We start from the raw sequence: 25,368 nt of genomic DNA on the forward strand, positions 1-25,368 counted from the left end.
CACTCTTTCCCGATAGGGGGCAGTGTACGCTTAAAATGATGGCCACACGCCTGTAAACCGCATAGAAGAAGAAGAGTGTAGTACTGATGAACTGCCAGCGTCCTTCTCGTAGCACGTAAGTTTACACTTATATTGTCACTCATTTACGTTTTTAATACCAACTAACTGTCTTATTTACATAAGCAGACTTTATTGTTTTGTGTTCGTATGCATTGTGACGTCGAATAATTGACATTCTGGCAATACAACATGACTAGCTTTTTTGTTTATTTGCCAGCTAATTGTTGGTCAAATAAACAGTAAATAAGGCGAAGGTACTCGTTGTTTAATAGCAAAGGTGTGAATGGGGACGGCGTGGCTCGTGTGGTAGGGCCAGCAACTGGAGAGTTCCTGGTTCGATCCCCAGCTTCAGCCAATGTCAGTTGAGCAAGACACTTCACCCTTGCTCCTGATGGGTCGTGGTTAGGGTCTCGCATGGCATCTCCCGCCATCAGTGCGTGAATGTGGAAATAATGTCAAAGCACTTTGAGTACCCCTCCATCCATCCATTTCTACCGCTTGTCCCTATTGGGGTCGCGGGGTTGCGGGAGCCTATCTCAGCTGCATTGGGGCGGAAGGCGGGGTACACCCTGGACAAGTCGCCACCTCATCACAGGGCCAACACAGATAGACAGACAACATTCACACTCACATTCTTAATCCATTTGACATAAATCCATCGAACGTGGTTGCACAAAGCTAGAATTAAAATATTTCTGTCAAAGAAAATGATACAGAAAATAAGGGCCTTACTCTGATTTTAATCCCCTTCGCCATCAAGGCAGAAAGGAAAGGAAATTTCAACACAACCAAGGAAAATATACAACATAAAGTATCCAGAAACACGTCAATAATGAATGAAGCAAAATATGTTCTAGACCAAAAATCAGTTAATATTCTCTACTGCTCACTAGTGTTACCATATATGAGTTATTGTGCAGAAATATGGGAAACAACTACAAATGTGCATTTCATTCACTAACTGAGTTACAAAAAAGATCAATTAGAATAATACATAAAGTTGGATATATAGAACATACAAACGCTTTATTTATTAAATCACAATTATTTAAATTCACAGATTTGGTGCATTTGCAAACAGCTAATATTATGTACAAAGCAAACTATAACCTGCTACCCAATAATGTACAACAGTTCTTCTCAACAAAAGAGGAGAAATATAACTGTGGAAGTTGCTTCCTAGCAGTTCCACTGTAGACACGGCACAAGAGCCAAGCGTGCAGTTTTTAACAAAGTTTTTAATGCACATAGGTTTTATCCAAGTCTTTCCCCCGCAGAACGTGACTTTTCAGTCACGTCCGTATCCCCTCTTTCCCCCTGCTCTCGGCCGCTCACTGCAGTGTTTCCCACACATTCATTTATTTGTGGAGGCCCGCCACGAAAGAATTACGTCCGCCACAAATAGATTTTTTTATTTATTTTTAATTTTTATTTTTTTTGTCCTGTCCAGCTTCTCAGGCAAATCATATAGTTGATATAGATGCCCATATAGGCTGTTCAGATTTACTCTACAAAAGAGAAGTGAGGATACTTCTCTTGTTGCCTTATTTGTATTTGACCACTACTGTTTTCTGTTTATTTCTTACTGACTGTGGCAGGACACCTCTGCCTCTGTTTCACTTTATGTTGCTGGTAAATAATATGGTTGTAGTAGTAGGCTAAAGTTAAATTATTTAGTATGCACTAACTAAAGGGGCAGAGCTTTAAGAGACATTTTAGCTTTTATATTTTATAAGATATATTTTTTGTAAGAACCACAATTAATAAATATATTTCAGTGAATAACTTATTGTTCAAATCTGTATATAAATATGTACATAAAATGTTGTAATTATATTGTAAAATGGATGGATGGATGGACGTTTAAAAAAAAAATGTTATTAATTAGTAAGTATACTTTTTTTGAGCCTTTTTAGAGAGAATAAAACTGCCATACTGTTCAGTTCAGTTTCAGTTTATTTGAAACATGCATACGATACAATGTAATGCATCACATATTTCCAGTTGTTTCATTACAGCACGTCCGAAAACGAGTAGGAAGAAGCTGAGTTTATTTAATCCTACCCCTTTTCATACCATAGCAATTTTATCGCATTTCTTTGTTCTCTGTAACAGAACAGTGAATAAATAATACATAAATAATATACCATAGTAAGTAAACAAATATTAAACACATAAATAATATTTATCTAATAAAAAATTAAAAAAGGGTTCAAGATGTTCATCATAATTATTGTTGTGTGTACTTTGTGAACACTTGTTGTTGGTGTGACACTTCCTGTTTTATCGACAATTTATTCGCTTTCTGCAGCACTAATTTTTAATTCCCCTTCTCACCCAATGCAGATAATCAACAGTGTGACAGCAATATGGGACAACCAAACTTGATAAATGATACTGTTACGCGAGTGGCTGTTTAACGTGTCCCTCCCATTGTTCACCGATCACTTCTTGTTTTGCTAGATAACAGACCATGAGTGCCTTTCTTTATGCAACCAACCATAGACTTAGACATAGACAAACTTTAATGATCCACAAGGGAAATTGTTACACATAGTACCTCGGTTACAAAGGATGGAAAGGATAATGCACAAAAAGAGGGCGAAAACAAAAGGTGTATGAAGTAGACTAAAAATTTACCATACAAGCAATATAAATGGGTTATACTTGTATAGCGCTTTTCTACCTTCAAGGTACTCAAAGCGCTTTGACAGTATTTCCACATTTACCCATTCACACACACATTCACACACTGATGGCGGGAGCTGCCATGCAAGGCGCTAACCAGCAGCCATCAGAGGCAAAGGGTGAAGTGTCTTGCCCAAGGACACAACGGACGTGACTAGGAAGGTAGAAGGTGGGAATTGAACCCCAGTAACCAGCAACACTCCGATTGCTGGGACAGCCACTCTACCAACTTCGCCACGCCGTCCCAATATGAAATATAACATACCGTATTTTTCGGATTATAAATCGCTCCGGAGTATAAGTCGCACCGGCCGAAAATGCATAATAAAGAAGGAAAAAAACATATATAAGTCGCACTATATATGTGCGACTTATATAAGTCGCATTTTTGGGGGAAATTTATTTGATAAAATCCAACACCAAGAATAGACATTTGAAAGGCAATTTAAAATAAATAAAGAATAGTGAACAACAGGCTGAATAAGTGTACGTTATATGACGCATAAATAACCAACTGAGAACGTGCCTCGTATGTTAACGTAACATATTATGGTAAGAGTCATTCAAATAACTATAACATATAGAACATGCTATACGTTTACTTACAAGTTTCTCGCTTACTCCAAACTTTCTTTATGCTGCTCGATTGCCGTTTTCTGCTGCATATTTCACTACTTACAGCTTGTAACCTGCAGTATATGATTTCCTTTTCGGTGTCATTTTTGTTCAGCCCTTCTCAGTTTTTATAAGTTACCGCCAATGTTGAAATGATCAATTTTCATAGGTACGGAAGTAGTAGCAGGTAGCATCTTTTTTTTCCACAATGCACTTCTGCCATGACCCGCCCCCGCCGAATTGTTATTGGTTGACGTGTGTGTGTGACGATTGCTGATATACGCCTAGTCTCTTATGTGAATGAGATAAATAATATTATTTGATATTGTGTTAATAATTTCATACATAAGTCGCTCCTGAGTATAAGTCGCACCCCCGGCCAAACTATGAAAAAAAACTGCGACTTATAATCCGAAAAATACGGTATATGTAATATTTACATATTATATATACATTATATAATATATACTGATATATTATTATATTATATTACTATATAATGTATAACAATTCCCAATTACCATGTACAATATTACAGTATATAACCATGCTTCATTCTTTCCAGTTTCTTCCGACTAACAAAGAAAAACCTATATACTGTATATTGAGCGTTTTATCAAATGCGTTTTTTGTTGATATCGATTACGTGTCTCTCGCGATAGCCCTAGGAAGGATGCACCAGGAGGAGGAGATAAAAGACGGCGGAACCCTGGTCGAGGACGAGGCCGAGGTAAATTTGTCACAAGACAAGTGGAGGAAGACGTCAAGCCAGAGTATCATGGAGAGGGAACGACACCAAAAGGAATCTGTCAGACTATGTGTCCTGCTGTGGAACTGCAAAAGCGGGAGACCCAGAACCGTCTGCACCGTTTCGAGATGCTGGCGGGCACGGAGAAAGACCGGCGACCCCGGGTTGACCCCCTGCGCGCAGTTAAGGAGTACACGAGACCGGCGGCAGGGAAAGATGCCACTAACACCGCTGACCTCAGACCTCCAGCTGTGTTGCTAAAAACTGTGTGTTACCTCATCGATGAGGTTGCTGCTGATCCACATCTGTGTCCTTGGACTGAGGCTAGTACCTGTTCATAGTCATCCAATAACATGATATTATTCTACAAACACTAACTGAACATTTTTACATTGTATAACAGGTGTATAGCTTTGTGTTTGACCGCCTGCGCAGCATCAAGCAGGACATGATCATCCAAAGGGTGCACGGGCCGGAGTGCGCTGCCATTTTAGAGCGGACTGTACGCTTTCTCATCTACGCCTCCTACCGGCTTTGTGGTGAGCCTCTACGACTTTACGACCCGCGTATCAACGACACACACCTCCAGGAGAACTTGAGCTGGCTGCTGGACTGCTACGCACAAGGAACAGCACATCATGCCAAACAAGAAGAATTCCACGCTCTCAGTTTGCTGTATAACTTAGGTGGGTTGTGCAGTTTTTATATTTAACATATTGAGGTTTTTGATTTGGTACACATGCACAATCTAATAACCTCCAACACAAGAGCTGTACATAGCTGTAACTACAACAATAATAAATATATTCAATATTAATAATACCTCTCAAGATAAGTAACATTTTAACGTTCCTAAATGTCATATAATAAAAGTAGAAGTTAACTCCAGTAAAATAAAGCTTAACACTCTAGGGACATTACATACAGGGTTGCCTATACCAGTGTTTTGGTACCGGTACCAACATGTATTTTGATTAGAGATGTCCGATAATGGCTTTTTTGCCGATATTCCGATATTGTCCAACTCTTAATTACAGATTCCGATATCAACCGATACCGATATATACAGTCGTGGAATTAACACATTATTATGCCTAATTTTGTTGTGATGCTTTAAACAATGTAACAAGGTTTTCCAAAATAAATCAACTCAAGTTGTGGAAAAAAAATGCCAACATGGCACTGCCATATTTATTATTGAAGTCACAAAGTGCATTATTTTTTTTAACATGCCTCAAAACAGCAGCTTGGAATTTGGGACATGCTCTCCCTGAGAGAGCATGAGGAGGTTGAAGTGGGCGGGGTTGGGGGAGGGGGGTGGGCGGCTTTGAGGTGGGGAGGGGGAGTAGCAGGGGGTGTATATTGTAGCGTCCTGGAAGAGTTAGTGCTGCAAGGGGTTCTTGGTATTTGTTCTGTTGTGTTTATGTTGTGTTACGGTGCGGATGTTCTCCCGAAATGTTTGTCATTCTTGTTTGGTGTGGGTTCACAGTGTGGCGCATATTTGTAACAGTGTTAAAGTTGTTTATACGGCGACCCTCAGTGTGACCTGTATAGCTGTTGACCAAGTATGCTTTGCATTCACTTGTGTGTGTGAAAAGCCGTAGGTATTATGTGATTGGGCCGGCATGCAAAGGCAGTGCCTTTAAGGTTTATTGGCGCTCTGTACTTCTCCCTACGTCCGTGTATCACTCCGTGCAGCGGCGTTTTAAAAAGTCATACATTTTACTTTTAGAAACCGATACCGATAATTTCCGATATTACATTTTAAAGCATTTATCGGCCGATAATATCGGCAGTCTGATATTATCGGACATCTCTAATTTTGATACTTCTCAAAATAAAGGGGACCACAAAAAATGTCATTATTGGCTTTATTTAACTAAAATCTTATGATACATTAAACATATGTTTCTTATTGCACTCAAAGAACAATTCAATCAAATTAAATAGGATAGTGAACATACTAGACAACTTCTCTTTTAGTAGTACCGTATTTTCCGGACCATATGGCGCACTGCCGATGAGCGGGTCTAGTCAGGTTTATTTTCATACAAAAGTCGGTGCAACTATTATGTTAGATCTACTATGGACTGGACTTTCACAATATTATGTCAGACCCACTCGACGTCCATTGCATCCGGTCTACCTTAGAGGGGGGGGGGGGGGGACACCCACATATGCGGTCCTCTCCAAGGTTTCTCATAGTCCTTCACATCGACATCCCATTGGGGTTGTGAGTTTTTCCTTGCCCTTATGTTGGCTCTGTACCGCTGATGTTGTTGTGGCTTGTGCAGCCCTTTGAGACACTTGTGATTTAGGGCTATATAAATAAACATTGATTGATTGATTGATTGATTGATTGATTGATTGATTGATTGATTGATTGATTGATTGATTGATAGGGCGCATTTAAGGGGTCATATTATTATTATTTTTTTCTAAATGGAAAACACTTCCTTGTGGTCTACATAACATGTAATGGTGGTTCTTTGGTCAAAATGTTGCATAGATTATGTTTTACAGATCATCTTCAAGCCGCTTTCTGTCAGTCGCTTCAGGATGCACCGTTTTGTGGGCGGTCTTATTTACGTGGCTCACCTTCAGCAGCGTCTTCTCCCCGTCATCTTTGTTGTAGTGGTGTAGCGTGCAAGGACGGGAGTGGAAGAAGTGTCAAAAGATGGCGCTAACTGTTTTAATGACATTCAGACTTTACTTAAATCAATAACGGAGCAGCATCTCCTCATCCTGAAACAACAACAAACGTGTCCCGTGAAAAACCGTCCGACCGGAACTCTCTAATAACTAAAGTTCGTTGGGTGAATAATTTAAACTCACTAGACCGGTATGTTTTAGCGCTTTCATGGCGAGTTTACTGACAGATATAAGTAAGAACTTTACACTACTTTATATTAGAAACAACAACAGCGGAGGATGAATGTCCCATAACAAGAAGATAGAGAAAAAGAAGAAGCTTGTCGACTACGGTGTCGGCACAGACTCACAATTTTTCAGGATTTATGCAGATCCCAAATACAGACCTCCCTGCTTGGCAGTCAGCATCAAGGGTTGGAATTGGGGGTTAAATCACCAAAATGATTCCCGGGCGTGGCCACCGCTGCTGCTCACTACTCCCCTCACCTCCAGGGGGTGAGGGTGATGGGTCAAATGCAGAGGATAATCTCACCACACTTAGTGTGTGTGTGACAATCATAGGTACTTTAGATCAGCAGGTACCAGAATGTAAGAAAAGTTGCTTTTGCATAATATTGCGAAACAAAACGCCAGATAATGTCTTACCATATACACACACCATAATAATACTTGTATGTTTAATGTGCTGACAATTCATCCAGCGGTGCGGCTTCATAGGTTACCAAAGTCGTACTAAAACATTTTGATGGATTTTTGAGCGCCGTGTGTAATGTTCTATATTTTCACTGGAACATATAAAATGTTGGTGTAGTTTACTTGAGTCATATTACCATCATAGTGTAGTCTACACGTATCTCTTATGCTTGACTTCCATCTACTGATCACACTTATCATTACACCATGTACCAAATAAAATTGATTCGAGGTCGGTAAGCAAAACCAGAATTATTCTGTACATTAGGTTTATAAGGTGCACTGTTGAGTTTCGGGGGGGGGGATTTTAAGTGCGCCTTATAGTCCGGAAAAGCTTTGGTAATTTATTGAACCAGAGAATTACAGCTGGACTTTAAAATGTACGTCTTGAGAGGTCCCATTGTGTGTGTGCCCAGAGAGGCAGTTGTAATAAACACAATGTGTCATCCTTCACCATAAGGTTCATTCCAGGCCGCGCAGCACATCATGAAGCTCCCAACACAGCTCCGCCGCTCCCCCGCCGTCGCGCTCGCGCTCTCCATCAACCGGGCCTTTCTGGAGCGGAACCCCGTGCGTCTGCTGCGATTGGCCAGCAGGCTCACCTTCCTGCAGGGCTGCGCTCTGCACCGTCACCTGATGGCGAGCCGTAAAGACCTACTGCTGATTTACAGCCACGGCTACAACAGCAGGAACTGTCGCTTCCCACTTGATATTCTGTCCAAGCTCCTATTTTTGGACAATTCTCTCGCCACAGTTCTCTGTCAGACATACGGGGTGGAGGTCAATCAGGAGAATCAGGTGGCGTTCTCCAAGGCTGCTTTCTCTGAGCCGGAACAGGAAAAACTAAGCTGTCCTCTTTTTCACAATGTTTTGGAGAAGAAACTGAAGGACGTCACCATTGGAAATATTGTTCATGGCTGTACTCCACTGAAATGAAGTACTTCCTGCTCAGGTACACATGCATTTTACAAGTGACTGAAGTTACAATAGTTTGGACATCATACTGAGAGCGTTCTAAAATGTTTTTAGCAAACCATCTCAGAATAATGGCATACAGATTGTCTGCACCACTGTTACCTACAACCATAACAAACAATTACTTTTGTAAATGGTAGAGGGAGAAATGTTTTACAGCACCGTTTAATATAAATTGTATTTTTAGCCTTAAGGGAATGTATACCTGCTGGAGTATGTTTGTTGGTGCATCCGTGTTCTTATTTGTGCAATGGAAGTGAAGAGTAGTACGTTTTTCAATAAATCCTTTTGAGACCCAATTTGAGACTAAAGGTGGAAAGTGTGAATGCACAGCAAATTGACTCACATCTAAGATAAAGATTAATGCTGTATTAGTTCATAATTGTGCCGTTCTCTATGACTACATTGTGAACTTTTTTTTTACCAGGATTTCACTGCATTTAACAGTATTATTTCACAGTGAAATACTGTCATTAAAATGTACTGTAACTTTACAACACATTACTGTAAAAATGACAGTACTCTCGTTTCACAGCATTAAACTAAACAGTAAATTACTGTAAATGTAAAAAGTAATGCATATTAGCCAGTAATTTACTGCAAATTTACAATGAATTTTTTTTACAGTATCTGACTTAGGGCTGCAACAACTATTTGATTAAATCGATTAAAATCGATTATAAAAATAGTTGGTGATTAATTTAGTCATCGATTCGTTGGATCTATGCTATGCGCATGCGCAGAGGCTACTTTTTTAATTTATTTTTTATTTTTTTTAATAAAACTTTATTTATAAACTGCAACATTTACAAACAGCTGAGAAACAATAATCAAAATAAGTATGGTGCCTGTACACTGTTTTTTTCCCAATAAAATACTGGAAAGGATAGAAATGTAGTTTCTCCTTTTCCTGATTATTAATCGAAGTAATAATCGACAAATTAATCGATTATCAAATTAGTTGTTAGTTGCAGCCCTAATCTGACTACTGCAATACAATGCACTTTGAAAAGTTTGCTTACACACCCCTCTCTCAATAGGCCAATGATGTGTGTGAGAAGAAGCCCATGTAAAATGAGATTGGACTGCAAACGTATGCCTCTCACTTTATTGTGTGGTGCACAATGTTCCAGGAAAATGTAAAACTTTGTTTTTATAATGTTGAATTTGTCATTTTAGATCAAAAATGTAAATCATTGAACAATTTATTTGCCATCATTGAACATTCTTTTCCCATAAATTTGTTTTTGTTAAAAAATATACATCGAATTAATGTCAAGTTAGATTAACCCAGCAGGCACATGACATCAAAACAACGTTGAGAACTTGTTGAATTAGGTCCTGACGCAACTCAAACCTAACTAACATTGGAACAACATGCTTTTTGATAACGTTTAATCAATCTTGGGTTCTGACATTGATTTGACCAATTTTGATCATTTTCCAACCAATATTGTACAACACAAATGCAATGTTGAAACAACATGCTTTTTTATGTTTATTCAATGTCGGGTTGTGACATTGATTTGACTTTTGAAACCAACAACGTGGATCCAGCGTTAGACATCAACATCGTCTCGATTTACAAAGACAACTATTTTGCAAGGTAGTTTTAAAGTCAGTTTTAAAAAACATGGATCATCAACTTGTGCTTGCTGGGAACCTTCCTCCTAACTATCTGTTAGCGCCTCAATTCTTAACCGGTCAGTTTTGACCTGTGTCATAAATCCGCTGCAAGATACAAAAATAACAATTTACTATCATCCAAATTTTGTCTCATCTCTTGGTTACCTTTATGTTTGCTTGTCCTTGAAAATATTGATTTTAATTTTTAAACCCGAAACCAGTGAAGTTGGCACGTTGTGTAAATCGTAAATAAAAACAGAATACAATGATTTGCAAATCCTTTTCAACCTATATTTAACTGAATAGACTGCAAAGACGAGATACTTAACGTTCAAACTAGTAAACTTTGTTATTTTTTGCAAATATTAGCTCATTTGGAGTTTGATGCCTGCAACATGTTGGCACAAGTGGCAAAAAAGACAGAGAGTTGAGGAATGCTCATCAAACACTTATTTGGAACAACCCACAGGTGAACAGGCTAATTGGGAACAGGTGGGTGCCATGATTGTATGTGGGCTCTGTACCGAGGATGTCGTTGTGGCTTGTACAGCCCTTTGAGACACTTGTGATTTAGGGCTATATAAATAAACATTGATTGATTGATTGATTGATGATTGGGTATAAAAGTTGATTCCATGAAATGCTCAGTCAATCACAAACAAGGATGGGGTGAGGGTCACCACTTTGTGAACAAATGCGTGAGCAAATGGTCGAGCAGTTTAAGAACAACATTTGTCAACAAGCTATTGCAAGGAATTTAGAGATTTCACCACATACGGTCCGTAATATCATCAAAAGGTTCAGAGAATCTGGAGAAATCACTGCACGTAAGCGGCTAAGCCCCGTGACCTTTAATCCCTCAGGCGGTACTGCATCAGAAAAGCGACAGTGTGTAAAGGATATCACCACATGGACTCAGGAACACTTCAGAAAACCACTGTCAGTAACTACAGTTCGTTTCTACATCTGTAAGACCAAGTTAAAATTCAACTGTGCAAAGCCAAAGCCACTTATCAACAACACCCAGAAACGCCGCCGGCTTTGATGGGCCCGAGCTCATCTAAGATGGACTGATACAAAGTGGAAAAGTGTTCTGTGGTCTGATGAGTGAACATTTCAAATTGTTTTTGGAAATTGTGGACGTTGTGTCTTGTAGAACAAAGAGCAAAAGAACCATCCGAATTGTTATAGGTGCAAAGTTGAAAATACAGTATCTGTGATGGTATGGGGGTGTATTAGTGTCCAAGGCATGGATAACTTACACATCTGTGAAGGCACCATTAATGCTGAAAGGTACATACAGGTTTTGGAGCAACATATGTTGTCATCCAAGCAATGTTATCGTGGACGCCCCAGCTTATTTCAGCAAGACGATGCCAAGCCACGTGTTACAACAGTGGGGCTTCATAGTAAAAGAGTGTGGGTACTAGACTGGCCTGCCTGTAGTCCAGACCTGTCTCCCATTGAAGATGTGTGGCGCAATATGAAGTGTAAAATACCACAACGGGAGCGGTATAGCTCGGTTGGTAGAGCGGCCGTGCCAGCAACTTGAGGGTTGCAGGTTCGATCCCCGCTTCCGCCATCCTAGTCACTGCCGTTGTGTCCTTGGGCAAGACACTTTACCCACCTGCTCCCAGTGCCACCCACACTGGTTTGAATGTAACTTAGATATTGGGTTTCACTATGTAAAGCGCTTTGAGTCACTTGAGAAAAAGCGCTATATAAATGTAATTCACTTCACTTCACAACGGAGACCCCGGACATTTGGATGGGTGGCCAAATACTTTTGGGGATATAGTGTATCAGGCTTTACATTTTTTTGCAGATCCAGACAGATTTTTTTTGGTTGTATTTTTGGTACAATATGGCTCTTTCAACATTTTGGGTTGCCGACCCCTGCTCTAAGAATTGCACTATCGTCCTCTGGCCACTTGGGGTCAGCAGAGAACCGTCCTTGTAATCCTCAACTAACCAACGAATAAATAAAACTCGCGAGCACATTTCTACTTTAAGTGTATTTTTTTTTTGTAAAATAGTTAAATTTACACCGTCATCACTGTCATCATGTCGCTATATTACACTACCAAAACAATGGGAAGGTGTTAAAAAAAAAAAAAAAAGTGCATGTTAAAGTAAACCGACCAAGCTCCAGCCAGTCAGTCAGTTCCGGGCAGTCAAGCCGAGAAGAGCCGAGCTTGAGCGACCTCAGCCCGGGCTTTTTTCCCCCTTCTCTATCCGTCCAAAAACAACATCGCTACCAGCGTGGACCTTAATGCTAAACCTTTTTTTTTTTTTTTTCTTGATCGCACGGCGAAGTGGGAGGACGCTTTGAACAATTTGTAATGGTGAAATATGAGAGAAAGGAGCCGGGGCGGGAGAAGAAGAGAAGAAGGAGACACATGGGAGAGGACTGATGACGAACACTTCATAGACTGAAGAGGGCTCTAAAAACTCAATTTCACTTACAGGACACCAGGACGAGGATCCCTTTCTTTTTGCACACGCAGGATATTTCGTGGGCAGAAAATGCTGCAGTTCCTGACAGCTTTAAGCTTTTGGTGGACTTTGTTCCTGTGCAACATGAACACAAGTCATGCACAAGACAAGGCGTAAGTAACTCTGCTTCTGTTTACTCTGAATTTAAAGTTCTTAAACATGTGATATTGAAAATGCTCTTTTGCAATGTTTTGCATAACAAACAAAAAAAAGGCAATTAAGTTTGTTTAAAACATGCATGGCTTTAATAGATTGCCACTTATTGCTACATGGATGTTGGGATCTTCAGATGTTGCTTCTTTCCAACAAACAGACTTTTAACTCAGCCTCAAAGTGGAAAAACATGTGGATTTCAAAACACACACACACATTCTTGTATTTGTTACCTTCTTGAGACCTCTGAAAAATGCCTACCTCTAGTATTATAATCATCAATCAATCAATCAAAGTTTATTTATAAATCCCTAAATCACAAGTGTCTCAAAGGGCTGCACAAGCCACAACGACATTCTCGGCCCAGATCCCACATCAGGGCAAGGAAAAACTCAACCCACTGGGCTACAATGAGAAACCTTGGAGGGGACCGCAGATGGGTTATACTTGTATAGCGCTTTTCTACCTTCAAGGTACTCAAAGCGCTTTGACACTATTTCCACATTCACCCACTCACACACACATTCACACACTGATGGCGGGAGCTGCCATGCAAGGCGCTAACCACGACCCATCAGGAGCAAGGGTGAAGTGTTTTGCTCAAGGACACAACGGACGTGACGAGGTTGGTAGAAACTGGGGATTGAACCAGGAACCCTCAGGTTGCTGGCACAGCCACTCTTCCAACCGCGCCACGCTGTCCCCAATCTGGGGACCCCCGCCCTGGGCGACCGGTGCGATGGACGTCGAGTGGATCTAGTTAATAGTGTGAGAGTCCAGTCCATAGTGGGGGCAGCAGGGGATCATCTTGAGTGGAGACAGGTCAGCAGTGCAGAGACGTCCCCAACTGATGCACAGATGAGTGGTTCCTAACCCTAACCCTAACCCTAACCTGGGGTGGACCACTCAGAGTGGTCCACCCCGGGTCCCGACTTTGAACAGCTAGCGAATCATCTGTGGTCAACTAATCTGTGACCCCCCTCTCCACGAAGGAGAGGGGGACAGGGCAGAACAGAGACGGCAGATCAACTGGTCTAAAAGGGGGGTATAGTTAAAGGCTAGAGTATACAAATGAGTTTTAAGATGGCACTTAAATGCTTAACAAATAAAAGTTGTAATTTTACTCAACGCAAGTCAAAATTTTACAAGAAAAACTGAACATTTGTGCAATATTATGATTAAAGGTGGAATTTAACTCAATAATAGTCGCAATTCTACAAGAAAAGCTTAACATTTTGGCAATTTTATGAAAAGAGTTGTAATTTTACTCGACAAAAGTCCCAATTGTATAAGAAAACTTTAAAATGTTGGCAATACTATAACAATAATCGGAATTTTACTCAAAAAATGTCTATTATATAAAAACACAAAAATTGGCAATATTGTGATACAAGTCGGATTTTTATCTGACAAATGTCACCATTTTGCTTAAAAAAGTAATAATTTTACATAATAAAGTAATAATTTTAAAAGAAAATATTGCAATATTACAGAAACAGAATACAAGAAATTGTTCTCAATTTTATAAGAAAAAAGTCAACACATTGAGAAAAACACTGCTTTTAGTTCTTTTTTTTTGTTTAGCTTGTAATTGGTTTTTAATCTTCATTATTTACTTCGTTATTACAGTATGTTTCTATATACATATTTATTTCCATCCATCCATTTTCTACCGCTTGTCCCTTTCAGGGTCGCGGGGAGTGCTGGAGCCTATCTCAGCTGCATTGGGGCGGAATTTTATATATATTTTTAAATACATTTTGGCCGAAGTGGGCGCATTTCAATTTCTTACACTCAGTTGTTATTTCATATGTTGACCAGAGGGGGAGCACTTTTAAAACCGCCACACAGTCAATTTGAAAAATCCCTCCTTTTTGGGACCACCCTAATTTTGATAAGAGTTCACCACCACGGGTGCAAATGAGACATTCTCTATTAGATGCAATGGTTTTCCCTTTTGGGACCGTGATTTCGGCCCTAACTTGTTCACCGGTCCTCATATGGAAGGTACTTTTCCTTGTTGAAGTGTCAAGAAGGGTAGAAATACAAGAACACACACACACGCACACATTATTGTATTTGTTAAAAATGCCCACCTCTTTAGGACCATCCTAATTTTGATAGATTTCACCACCAGGGGTGCAAATGAGACCTCTGTTTTTTGTAATGTGCTTAAGGCCGATGACAAACAAGTCACGGACCACAGATGGCACCTGTGCCGCACTTTGGTCAACCCAGCTGTAGAAGCTAACTGTTAATGGCCACTATAGTCTTAGTACCGTAGTGTATTTGTTCATCCTACGGTCATATATGGGACGCGGGTTGTCTAACGTCAGCACCAGAAGTTGTAAAATCAGCTGTTCACCTGGCGTTTTTTGGGGGGGATGTATAGGGAAGTCCTTCTTTAGCTTGTTTTATCATATATTGCTGCCTTAGCTCCTGTCAGTCTTTACTTTTGTATGCACATTAAATCAACAAAAAAATCCTGACTTTGGAGCAATGTTCACGGACTCTAGTATTTGGCTCTCTATTAGATGCAATGGTTTTCCGTATTGGGACCATTATTTCGGTCCTAACTTGTTCACCGGTCCTCATATGGAAGGTACTTTTCCTTGTTGATGTTTCAAGAAGGGTAGAAATACAAGAAAACACACGCATACACACACACACACACACACACACACACACACACACACACACACACACACACACACACACACACACACACACACACACACACACACACACACACACACACAACAACAACAACTTGGTGAAGGCCATGTGATTACATTTAAACACCTGATCCTAGCTGTGTAGATCAAACGAGTCCAGTTATTACTGAGGATTTTCTCATGACTCTTAGGAACTGCACTTGCCTCTGGCTGTAATACCAACCACCTGATCCTTCTCTCAGGCATGCAGGCTTGGTGTGCTCACTCCTAATTTTAATGGTATTCCGCAGAGACGTAGCACCAAATACAAATACACAAATACCAGCCGAACTCCATTCCACGCAGAAATGCAATGAGTTTGCATTCTTTTATACTGATAAAATTGAAGGCATCAGACGCGCCATCAATATCTCAAGTAAAAAAGTTGGATCACCCATAGACTCTAAAACTCTAGTGGAAACGGTGACAGCTCTAAAGTCATCCACCTGCTGCCTTGATGTTTTACCTACCAACTTCTTTAAGAATGTTTTTGACTGCCTATCAACAGACGTCTTGCAAATAGTTAATAATTCTATTCAATCGGGCAATTTCCCGAAGGCTTTTAAAACTGCAGTCATTAAACCTCTTCTAAAAAAGCAGAGCCTAGATGCCTCTGTTATCAACAACTACAGACCAATTTCAAATCTACCATTCATAAGTAAAATAATTGAGAAAGTTGTCCTCCAACAACTAAATCACTTCTTGGCTTCTACTGGCTGCCACAACAACTTCCAGTCAGGATTTCGACCTCTTCATAGCACAGAGACGGCCCTTCTTAAAGTTATAAATGACATCCGTCTAAACACAGACTCTGGCAAAACTTCAGTATTAATGCTTTTGGACCTCAGTGCTGCATTTGACACTGTCGACCACTCAATACTTTTGGACAGGTTGGAAAACTGGGTGGGGATCTCAAGCACAGTTTTAAGCTGGTTCAAGTCATATCTACAAGATAGGAACTATTTTGTTTCCATTGGTGACTTTGTATCAGAACCAACCAACGTAACGTGTGGAGTCCCCCAAGGTTCAATCTTGGGGCCGACTTTATTTAACATCTATATGCTCCCACTAGGACAAATCATGCAAAATAATAACATTGACCATCATTGCTATGCCGATGACACCCAAATCTATGTAGCGCTATCACCAAATGACTATCGCCCCATAGATCTTCTGTGCCAGTGCATTGAGCAAGTCAAACACTGGATGTGCCAACATTTCCTACAACTAAATGAAGATAAAACTGAGATAATTGTTTTTGGTGCTAAAAAAGAAAGGTTTAAAGTCGTCAGTCAATCACTGTCCCTGAAAACCTCAAATAAAGCCAGAAATCTTGGGGTTATTTTAGATTCTGATTTACATTTCGACAGTCACATCAAATCAGTAACAAAATCGGCCTACTATCACCTCAAAAATGTAAAAAGACTTAGAGGGCTCATGTCAGCTCAAGACTTTGAAAAACTTGTACATGCCTTTATTACCAGTAGGCTAGACTATTGTAATGGTCTCCTTGCAGGTCTTCCCCAAAAAAACTGTCAGGCAGCTACAGCTTGTTCAGAACGCTGCTGCTAGAGTTCTAACAAAGACCAAAAAATGTGAGCACATTACACCAAATCTTAAATCCTCACATTGGCTCCCTGTACATCAGAGAATTGATTTCAAAATCCTCCTGCTCACATATAAATCACTACATGGTCTAGGGCCCAAGTATATCACTGATATGCTCCCACTATATAAGCCCTGTAGATCACTAAGATCTTCTGAGACCAAACTGTTAGCGGTTCCCAGAGTAAACTCAAATCAAGGGAGAGCATCATTCAGTCACTATGCAACAAATAGCTGGAATAAATTTCCTGAAGATGTCAGACTCTCCCCAACTCTGATTATTTTTAAAACTAGACTGAAGACTTTTATGTTCACCTTAGCTTTCAGCTAAATCTTTTAACTTTTAATGTCCGCACTGTTTTTATTTTTATTGTCTGCATTTTAATGTTGCTTTTATTTTCTTTCATTTCACTTTGTTGTCTGTGAAGCACTTTGAGTCTGCCTTGTGTATGAAAAGCGCTATACAAATAAAGTTGCCTTGCCTTGCCAAATTCTGATACCCCACACACAAGATTCCTAAAGGGCCCCCCCTCATCCCACCCGAAACCCAACATCGCCGCCTCATACATACACACACACACACTTTGTACGTTCCAGGGTTATAAAAACAAATTATTTGCATGGATTTGGTTGAAAAACGAACGCATGAATAATGATATCAGCGTCGCTGGTGGACAAAATGGAACAGATTTTAGCAATATTACAGAGATTAAAGAAGGTTGTTTTAGTAACACTCTTAATGTGGGACTCAAATGAGAGAATTGGTCGAAGATAATACCCAGATTCTTTACCAAGTCGACTTGTGTAATTGTTTGGCCGTCAAATGTTAAGGTGGTTTTATTAAATAGGTGTCGTGTCTAGCAGGACCGATAATCAGCATTTCCGTTTTCTTAGCAGTGAGTTGCAAAAGGTTAGCGGACATCCATTGTTTAATTTCATTCAAACACGCCTGTTTTTTTGTTTTTTTTAAAGTGCCAACAAATTATATATAATGTGGCCATAATCATTATAATAATTATAATTATTAGTTTAAACACAGTAATCTGATAACCTGTCATTATTAACTTAAAGTGAACCTCCTTTTTTTTTTTTTTTTTAATTTTGCCTGTCATTCACAATCCTTATATAAGCCAAGCACACGTTTTTCTTTTTTTTTAATGCATTGTAAGTTGTGAATAAATGCCAGCAAAAGTCAGTTTACAATGGAGCCTATTGGAGTTGCTCAATCTTTTCTCCCCTTAAAACGCTTAAATAAAACATCCAAACAGCAATGTTTTATATACAAGCTGTAAGTATATATGTAATGTAGTAAAAGGCACATTCAAAAGTAACTTGTTATATTTATGTATTTTGCTCATTTTAAGCATACGGGGCACATTAATTTCACAAATGCATCACATTGTTCACACTGTCCTTCAACAACATCACTGATTACTAATCATTGCAGAGATCATGAAAGTCAACAAACATAATAATATCACTTACTGTACGATGTCTGCTGTCACTGGGATGCTGACCCATGGGATGTGGATATATTTTCGTTTAGGTTAACTCATAATCCTTGAACTAGGCATCCTCGCCATTTACGGATCTAAATTGGATGCCAACGTTGACCAACTTGTCAGATTATCTCCTTGTCCGTCTATTCTCAAGGTGTAAGACATTTATGATCAGAATAAACTTTCACAAGCTCAGAAGCAAGAAAGCAGCTCACCAGCCATTGATGTCAATATAGCAGCACAGACTAGTTATCTCTCTGTGATCACGGAGTCGCTATAAATAGTTTGTCTGTGTTAGCGCTTATAATAAAAAATATAACTAATACTTGGTTAATAAGCAAGTCAGAAAATGTAAATGGAGTAATGTTGGCGGTTTTTGGATGGCTATTTAGAGGGCTTCATGGGCGGAATAGAGGACCTCCCATTGACTACATTGTAAGTTGACTTTTATTTACAAGTTTGAATACATTAAAAAAAGACATCTGGTTTCTTGTCTCTCATTATGATTGTGAGCGATAGACAAAATTTAAAAAAAAAATGCCGTTCCCCTTCAAATAGGGTTATAAATCTGTCCGGTTTTCCTTTAATTCAGAGTGGAGATGTAATGATAAACGGTATTAATGACAACCGCAATAAAACTCCCGGCAGTTAGTTTTACTGTTTTAAATTGAAATTATCTAAAAATTGTGATTGATAACTACACTTTGATAAACTCACAGACTGACTAGTGCTGGCTTGTTAGCCAGCTTAAAGCTAATATGAATACAAGACTCTTTAACGTCTTTTATACATTAAGAAATGGCATACCTCTATATAAACTTGCATAAACACATTGCTGTCTGATTAACTAAGATGGTCCATTGTGTACATTCAACCTATAAGTTGTGCTTTCTGTCTAAGTACAAAGTGACAAAATGATCGATGTATACTCAAAAAAATACGACACTTACGGAGGTGTTTTTTTTAACAACTTTATTAACACAGACAAAATGTCTACAACAGAAAGTGAACTCGGGCGATGTCAAGTAAACTAGAAATGAGGCCAAGTGAACACTCAATTTGCCTTAATCAATAATATTCTATCAATCCTTTACACTTAAAACTTTTAGAAATCTAAATGGATGAATATAACAATATTTAAACACTCAAATAGTATTATGACTCTTAAAAAGCCAGAACAATATTTAATGCTTCTTTTGCCAAAAAAGTATGTTGTGTGTCTATTTATATTAGACATTTAAAAAAAAGTACAACTTGGTGAAAACGTTTTAGTGTGTGTATAACATACTTGCCAACCCTCCCGAATTTTCCGGGAGACTCCTGAATTTCAGTGCCTCTCCCGAAAACCTCCCGGGACAACCATTCTCCCGAATTTCTGCCGATTTCCAGACGGACTTAGGCACGCCCCCTTCAGGTCCGTGCGGACCTGAGTGAGGACAGCCTGTCGTCACGTCCGCTTGGCCAACCAAAAAGTAACCACAGAACACTATACCGTATTGTGTTCTGTGGTTACTTTTTGGTTGGCCAACGGTTTACGTTGTATTGCGCACCCTGACGGCAAGTGTGGGAGTCGGTTCTGAAGTATGATGTAAAGAGACGTAACTTCGTCACCTCACCTGGTTATTGACTCCAACCCAGAATATTACACTGCCCATACCTATGCTCCTTCAAAGGCTGTGCTACTGGCTGCAAAGCATTGCACTTTCAAATACAACAATGAGTAGAGAGTAGTGTTATGTGTGTATATGTGTAAATAAAAGAACATTGAAATTCAAGTATTTATTTTATTTATATGTATATTTATATAATAAAATACACATATATATATATATATATATATATATATATATATATATATATATATATATATATATATACACATATATATATATATATATATATATATATATATATATATATATATATATATATATATATATATATATATATATAAAGAAATACTTACATTTCAGTGAATTCTAGCTATAAATACACTCCTCCCCCCTTAAGCCCGCCCCCCCGACCGCGCCCCCCGACCCGACCCCGCCCACCACAATCTCCCGAATTTGGAGGTCTCAAGGTTGGCAAGTATGGTGTATAAGTACTTTCTGAGCAAATTCAACAATACCGCGATAATAATGATAACCATTATAATTTTGCTCACAATAACCATGATATGACATTTTCATATTGTTACATCCCTACTTCAGAGTGTAAAGTAGATATTAGCTGATTGACGTATGACTATAGTCAGTGGATAATAGCAATGGTAATATTACACCTATATTATTTTTATTATATTATTTTAAGTGCATCTTCTCGGGGTTAAGTCTCCCCCTGTCTTTAAAACCTAGTTACGGCTCTGTATCTATCTTTAATGGAGGGTCTTTGAACGCACCACAGTTATGAGACGTAAAAGTGAAACTTGCGCATAACTTTCTCCTGTGCTGCCACAGATTGATTTTTTATATTCTAACCTTACTTCTATCGCGTCATCCAAAATGCTGGTGATCTGTGTGATTACTTATAGGTGAGCTTTGATGACGTTATGACGTCTGTGTTGAGTGACGTGTTCAATGTTAGGTTTGCTGCTATCCGGGTTGAACAAACGATTTAGCATTTTTGATAGGCTGTGTGCTGTGTAGGTAATGTTAGACATTCTTAATTTGATTCAAGCAACCTTATTATTGAACTCTCACCGCTATATTAAGTTTATATTAACATTTATGACATCTGTTTTTAACGGAAACGAAAAACATTTGTTAATCTTTACAAAAGCCCAGGGCTCCACCTGTCTTTGGGGCCCAGTGCAACAGCCCCACTTTCCCCTGGTCGTCATAAGGAAAGGCAGCTAATACAAATGCTTTTTGGACTTTAGAAAAGCAACATTTCAAATGAGAATACTCTTTCATGCATGACCTACAGTATTAGACCCCATTGCTCATTTTATGTGAATATAAAATGGTACTCAGTTGAGCGTAGACCTCTGCCAAGCATCAGCTCTTGTGCTTGTCAATGTCGGTTTCTGCAGTGTGCTTTGAAAAGGATAAGGCAGTCTACGGCAATAAATGGATCTAAAACACAAGAGACAAATCTGCAGAGTTGGGTAGAGTAGCCAAAAATTGTACTCTAGTTCTAATGTGTGGCACCTTAAGACAGTATGTTGATTGACAGTCTAAAGTAACATGTCTTCTTTCAATTGTTATCTTGCCGATTTATATATATATATATATATATATATATCCATCCATTTTCTACCGCTTATCCCTTTTGGGGTCGCGGGGGGTGCTGGAGCCTATCTCAGCTACAATCGGGCGGAAGGCGGGGTACACCCTGGACAAGTCGCCACCTCATCGCAGGGCCAACACAGATAGACAGACAACATTCACACTCACATTCACACACTAGGGCCAATTTAGTGTTGCCAATCAACCTATCCCCAGGTGCATGTCTTTGGAAGTGGGAGGAAGCCGGAGTACCCGGAGGGAACCCACGCAGTCACGGGGAGAACATGCAAACTCCACACAGAAAGATCCCGAGCACAGGATCGAACCCAGGACCTTTGTATTGTGAGGCAGACGCACTAACCCCTCTGCCACCGTGCTGCCCTATATATATATATATATATATATATATATATATATATATATATATATATATATATATATATATATATATATACAATATACAAATTGCATTCACAATTTTGGAGAGAAATATCGCAATTAAGTTTTTTCCAAAATTGTTCTTGTTACATTATATTGTGCTCCTATATTTTTCAATTGGTGCTGCTTATTTTACTACAACAATCATGTAACACAGGTTGCACTTTTGAATACCCCTGGTTTATTGACATATATTGTTATGCCCTCCCTGAATATTGATATTTAGTTTGCCAAATAGGTAAACAGTCCTTTAGAGATTAAACAACGTTTAACTTGAGGTCATTTAAAGATAGTCTCCACAATGAAAAACTAAGCACACAAAGGAGTGTACATCAATATACACATGAAGTGCACATACAGTACATGTAGGAATCATGTTAAATCAACAGTGCAGCATGGTATAAACTGAAAAAAGCAATGCAACAATAAAAAATATAGGATGGCTCTTAAGCCACTAGGTTTAATGCTAACATTCAAGGGATGAGCCCACTAACAGGCTAACAAAAATTTGCATTGCAATCGTTTTCAAACCGCTACAAATGTATAACAAACAAGATTTTGAGTAAATGAAATTGACATAAAACAACAAATGCATTTACAGATAAAGGTATATTCACCAAACTCTGTGGAAACAAATATTGGCCGCTAACTTCGTACTGCTGGGCCAGTCTTCTACTCTCTGAACATTGTTTTGTGTACTGACTAACTATGGAAAACTGTTGCTCAAACTTTTAATTTTAAAACAAATAACATCATCAATGTTTTGTGGACCATGATTGGTGGGAGATTGCAGCACATACATCACCTGGAAAGTGAATTGTTACCTTGCAAAATCTTAATTAAAAAAAATATATACATATTTTAACGTGGCGTCCCGCCACAAGTAATTTAAAGGCCTACTGAAACCCACTACTACCGACCACGCAGTCTGATAGTTTATATATCAATGATGAAATCTTAACATCGCAACACATGCCAATACGGCCGGGTTAGATTAGTAAAGTGCAATTTTAAATTTCCCGCGAAATATTCTGCTGAAAACGTCTCGGTATGATGACGTTTGCGCGTGACGTCACGGATTGTGCGGACATTTTGGGACACCATTGTGGCCAGCCATTAAGTCGTCTGTTTTCATCGCAAAATTCCACAGTATTCTGGACATCTGTGTTGGTGAATCTTTTGCAATTTGTTTAATGAACAATGAAGACAGCAAAGAAGAAAGCTGTAGGTGGGAAGCGGTGTATTAGCGGCCGGCTGCAGCAACACAACCAGGAGGACTTTGAGTTGGATAGCAGACGCGCTACAGTGAGTGCGCAGCTTTGGCTTCCAAACATTTGATCGCTGGCCCGTACGTGCGTGCCGCTATGTGCATGTCATGTACGTAACTTTGGGGAAATATATGTGCTGTATGAACTTTACGGAGGTGAACTGTACTTTGGGCTGTGGGATTGAGTGTGTTGTGTGGTTGTATTGGTGGGTTACGTATATGGACGGGAGGGGGGAGGTGTTTGTTATGCGGATTAAATTGTGGCATATTAAATATAAGCCTGGTTGTGTTGTGGCTAATAGAGTATATATATATGTCTTGTGTTTATTTACTGTTTTAGTCATTCCCAGCTGAATATCAGATCCCACCCGCCTCTCACAGCATCTTCCGTATCTGAATCGCTTCCACTGCCCTCTAATCCTTCACTCTCACTTTCCTCATCCACAAATCTTTCATCCTCGCTCAAATTAATAGGGTAAGCGTCGCTTTCTCGGTCCGAATCGCTCTCGCTGCTAGTGGCCATGATTGTAAACAATGTGCAGATGTGAAGAGCTCCACAACCTGTGACGTCATGCTACTTCCGGTACAGGCATGGCTTTTTTATCAGCGACCAAAAGTTGCGAACTTTATCGTTGATGTTCTCTACTAAATCCTTTCAGCAAAAATATGGCAATATCGCGAAATGATCAAGTATGACACATAGAATGGACCTGCTATCCCCGTTTAAATAAGAACATTTCATTTCAGTCGGCCTTTAATGTATGGGAAACACTGCGTAGTTGGCAATCTATATTCTGTTTTTGATGTGACAGGAAAGGAATAGACGAACGGTACTCTATCGTTTCTGAGGTGAAAGGTATATTTTCTCCATGATCCAAATGGCAAAAAGACAACTCTAAGTTCTTGTTTTTGTGTCTGTTCGTCTGTCTGTACGTTAGGCTGGTTTGGACATTTGAGGTAAGGAATAGTTGGACGGGATACCACTGTTTATATTCTGAGGCCCGAAGTATACTTCTCTCCGGGGCACTGGTATCTGTGAGGGACAAGAAGAAAACCTCGGGGGAGAAGTCGCCCCTCGTTGTCAAACGACAAAAGAGCAACAGTTATTACTCTAACAAAATTGAGTAAAGGCCAAATTTGTGTCTGTCAGACTGTCTGGATGTAAGTCGGCAGGCCACTTCCTGTTTTTGATATTGGAGGTAGGAATAGACCAAAAGGACATTGTCATTTAATGCCAGAGGAAGAATCTATTTCATTGTGTTCACATTTTTTCAAACAATTAGGGACAAGCGGTAGAAAATGGATGGATGGATGGAAAATTACAAAAACAGAGAGTTCTGTAGTTGGTTAATGTGTCCACATGTTAAAACAGACCAATTCCTGGTTTTGAAATTGGAGGTAAGGTAAGGGATGGGTACCAAATTCGGTGGCTTGTGCAGCCCTTTGAGACACTCGTGATTTAGGGCTATATAAATAAACTTTGATTGATTGATACTTTTATAGGCATTGACCGAATTACATCTGTACTACCAGGTATCGATTCACCTAAAATCAAATGGTGCCATATTTTGATACCTTTATTGCTTGTGGTGTCATGTATACTTTGCAGGTAAACAACCACTCAAGCAGCACTCAGAGCAGACTCGGCCAAACTGTCTCCAATTAATGTTGTAATTTTCCATGCCAACAAAGCTAGTATGCCTGATAAAAAACGCTCAAATGTAAAGTAAGGCTCCACTATTCAAAATGCGCTAGCCTGATGCTAATTTACATCGGCTTTTGCCATTACATGCTACTGATTTACATTAGCGATTTAACATGATGATTTCAACACCTCCAAATTTGGTAATGAAAACTACAACTAAGATACACGTTACAATCAAAGAGCTGGTGTGTAATGAGTACAATATTT

General features: G+C 39.3%; 2 protein-coding genes across 2 annotated transcripts in view; both read left to right on the forward strand.

Annotated features, from left to right (window-relative positions):
* Positions 1–8,847, forward strand: sac3d1 (SAC3 domain containing 1). Its single transcript, XM_062038342.1, has 4 exons — positions 1–115; positions 4,026–4,434; positions 4,515–4,797; positions 7,917–8,847. Exons 1-4 carry the CDS (start codon positions 87–89, stop codon positions 8,390–8,392), a joined length of 1,197 nt encoding a protein of 398 aa, XP_061894326.1. The 5' UTR covers positions 1–86; the 3' UTR covers positions 8,393–8,847.
* A 3,384-nt stretch (positions 8,848–12,231) lies between these two features.
* Positions 12,232–25,368, forward strand: part of cpamd8 (C3 and PZP like alpha-2-macroglobulin domain containing 8) — a 140,491-nt gene continuing 127,354 nt past the window's right edge. Inside the window, exon 1 of the mRNA XM_062039551.1 lies at positions 12,232–12,666. Coding sequence (XP_061895535.1) covers positions 12,584–12,666 — 83 coding nt within the window. The 5' untranslated portion in view covers positions 12,232–12,583. The remainder of the gene's footprint in view (positions 12,667–25,368) is intronic.

The sequence above is a fragment of the Entelurus aequoreus genome, linkage group LG27 (genome assembly GCF_033978785.1).
Source record: "Entelurus aequoreus isolate RoL-2023_Sb linkage group LG27, RoL_Eaeq_v1.1, whole genome shotgun sequence".
Taxonomy (NCBI): Eukaryota; Metazoa; Chordata; class Actinopteri; order Syngnathiformes; family Syngnathidae; genus Entelurus; species Entelurus aequoreus.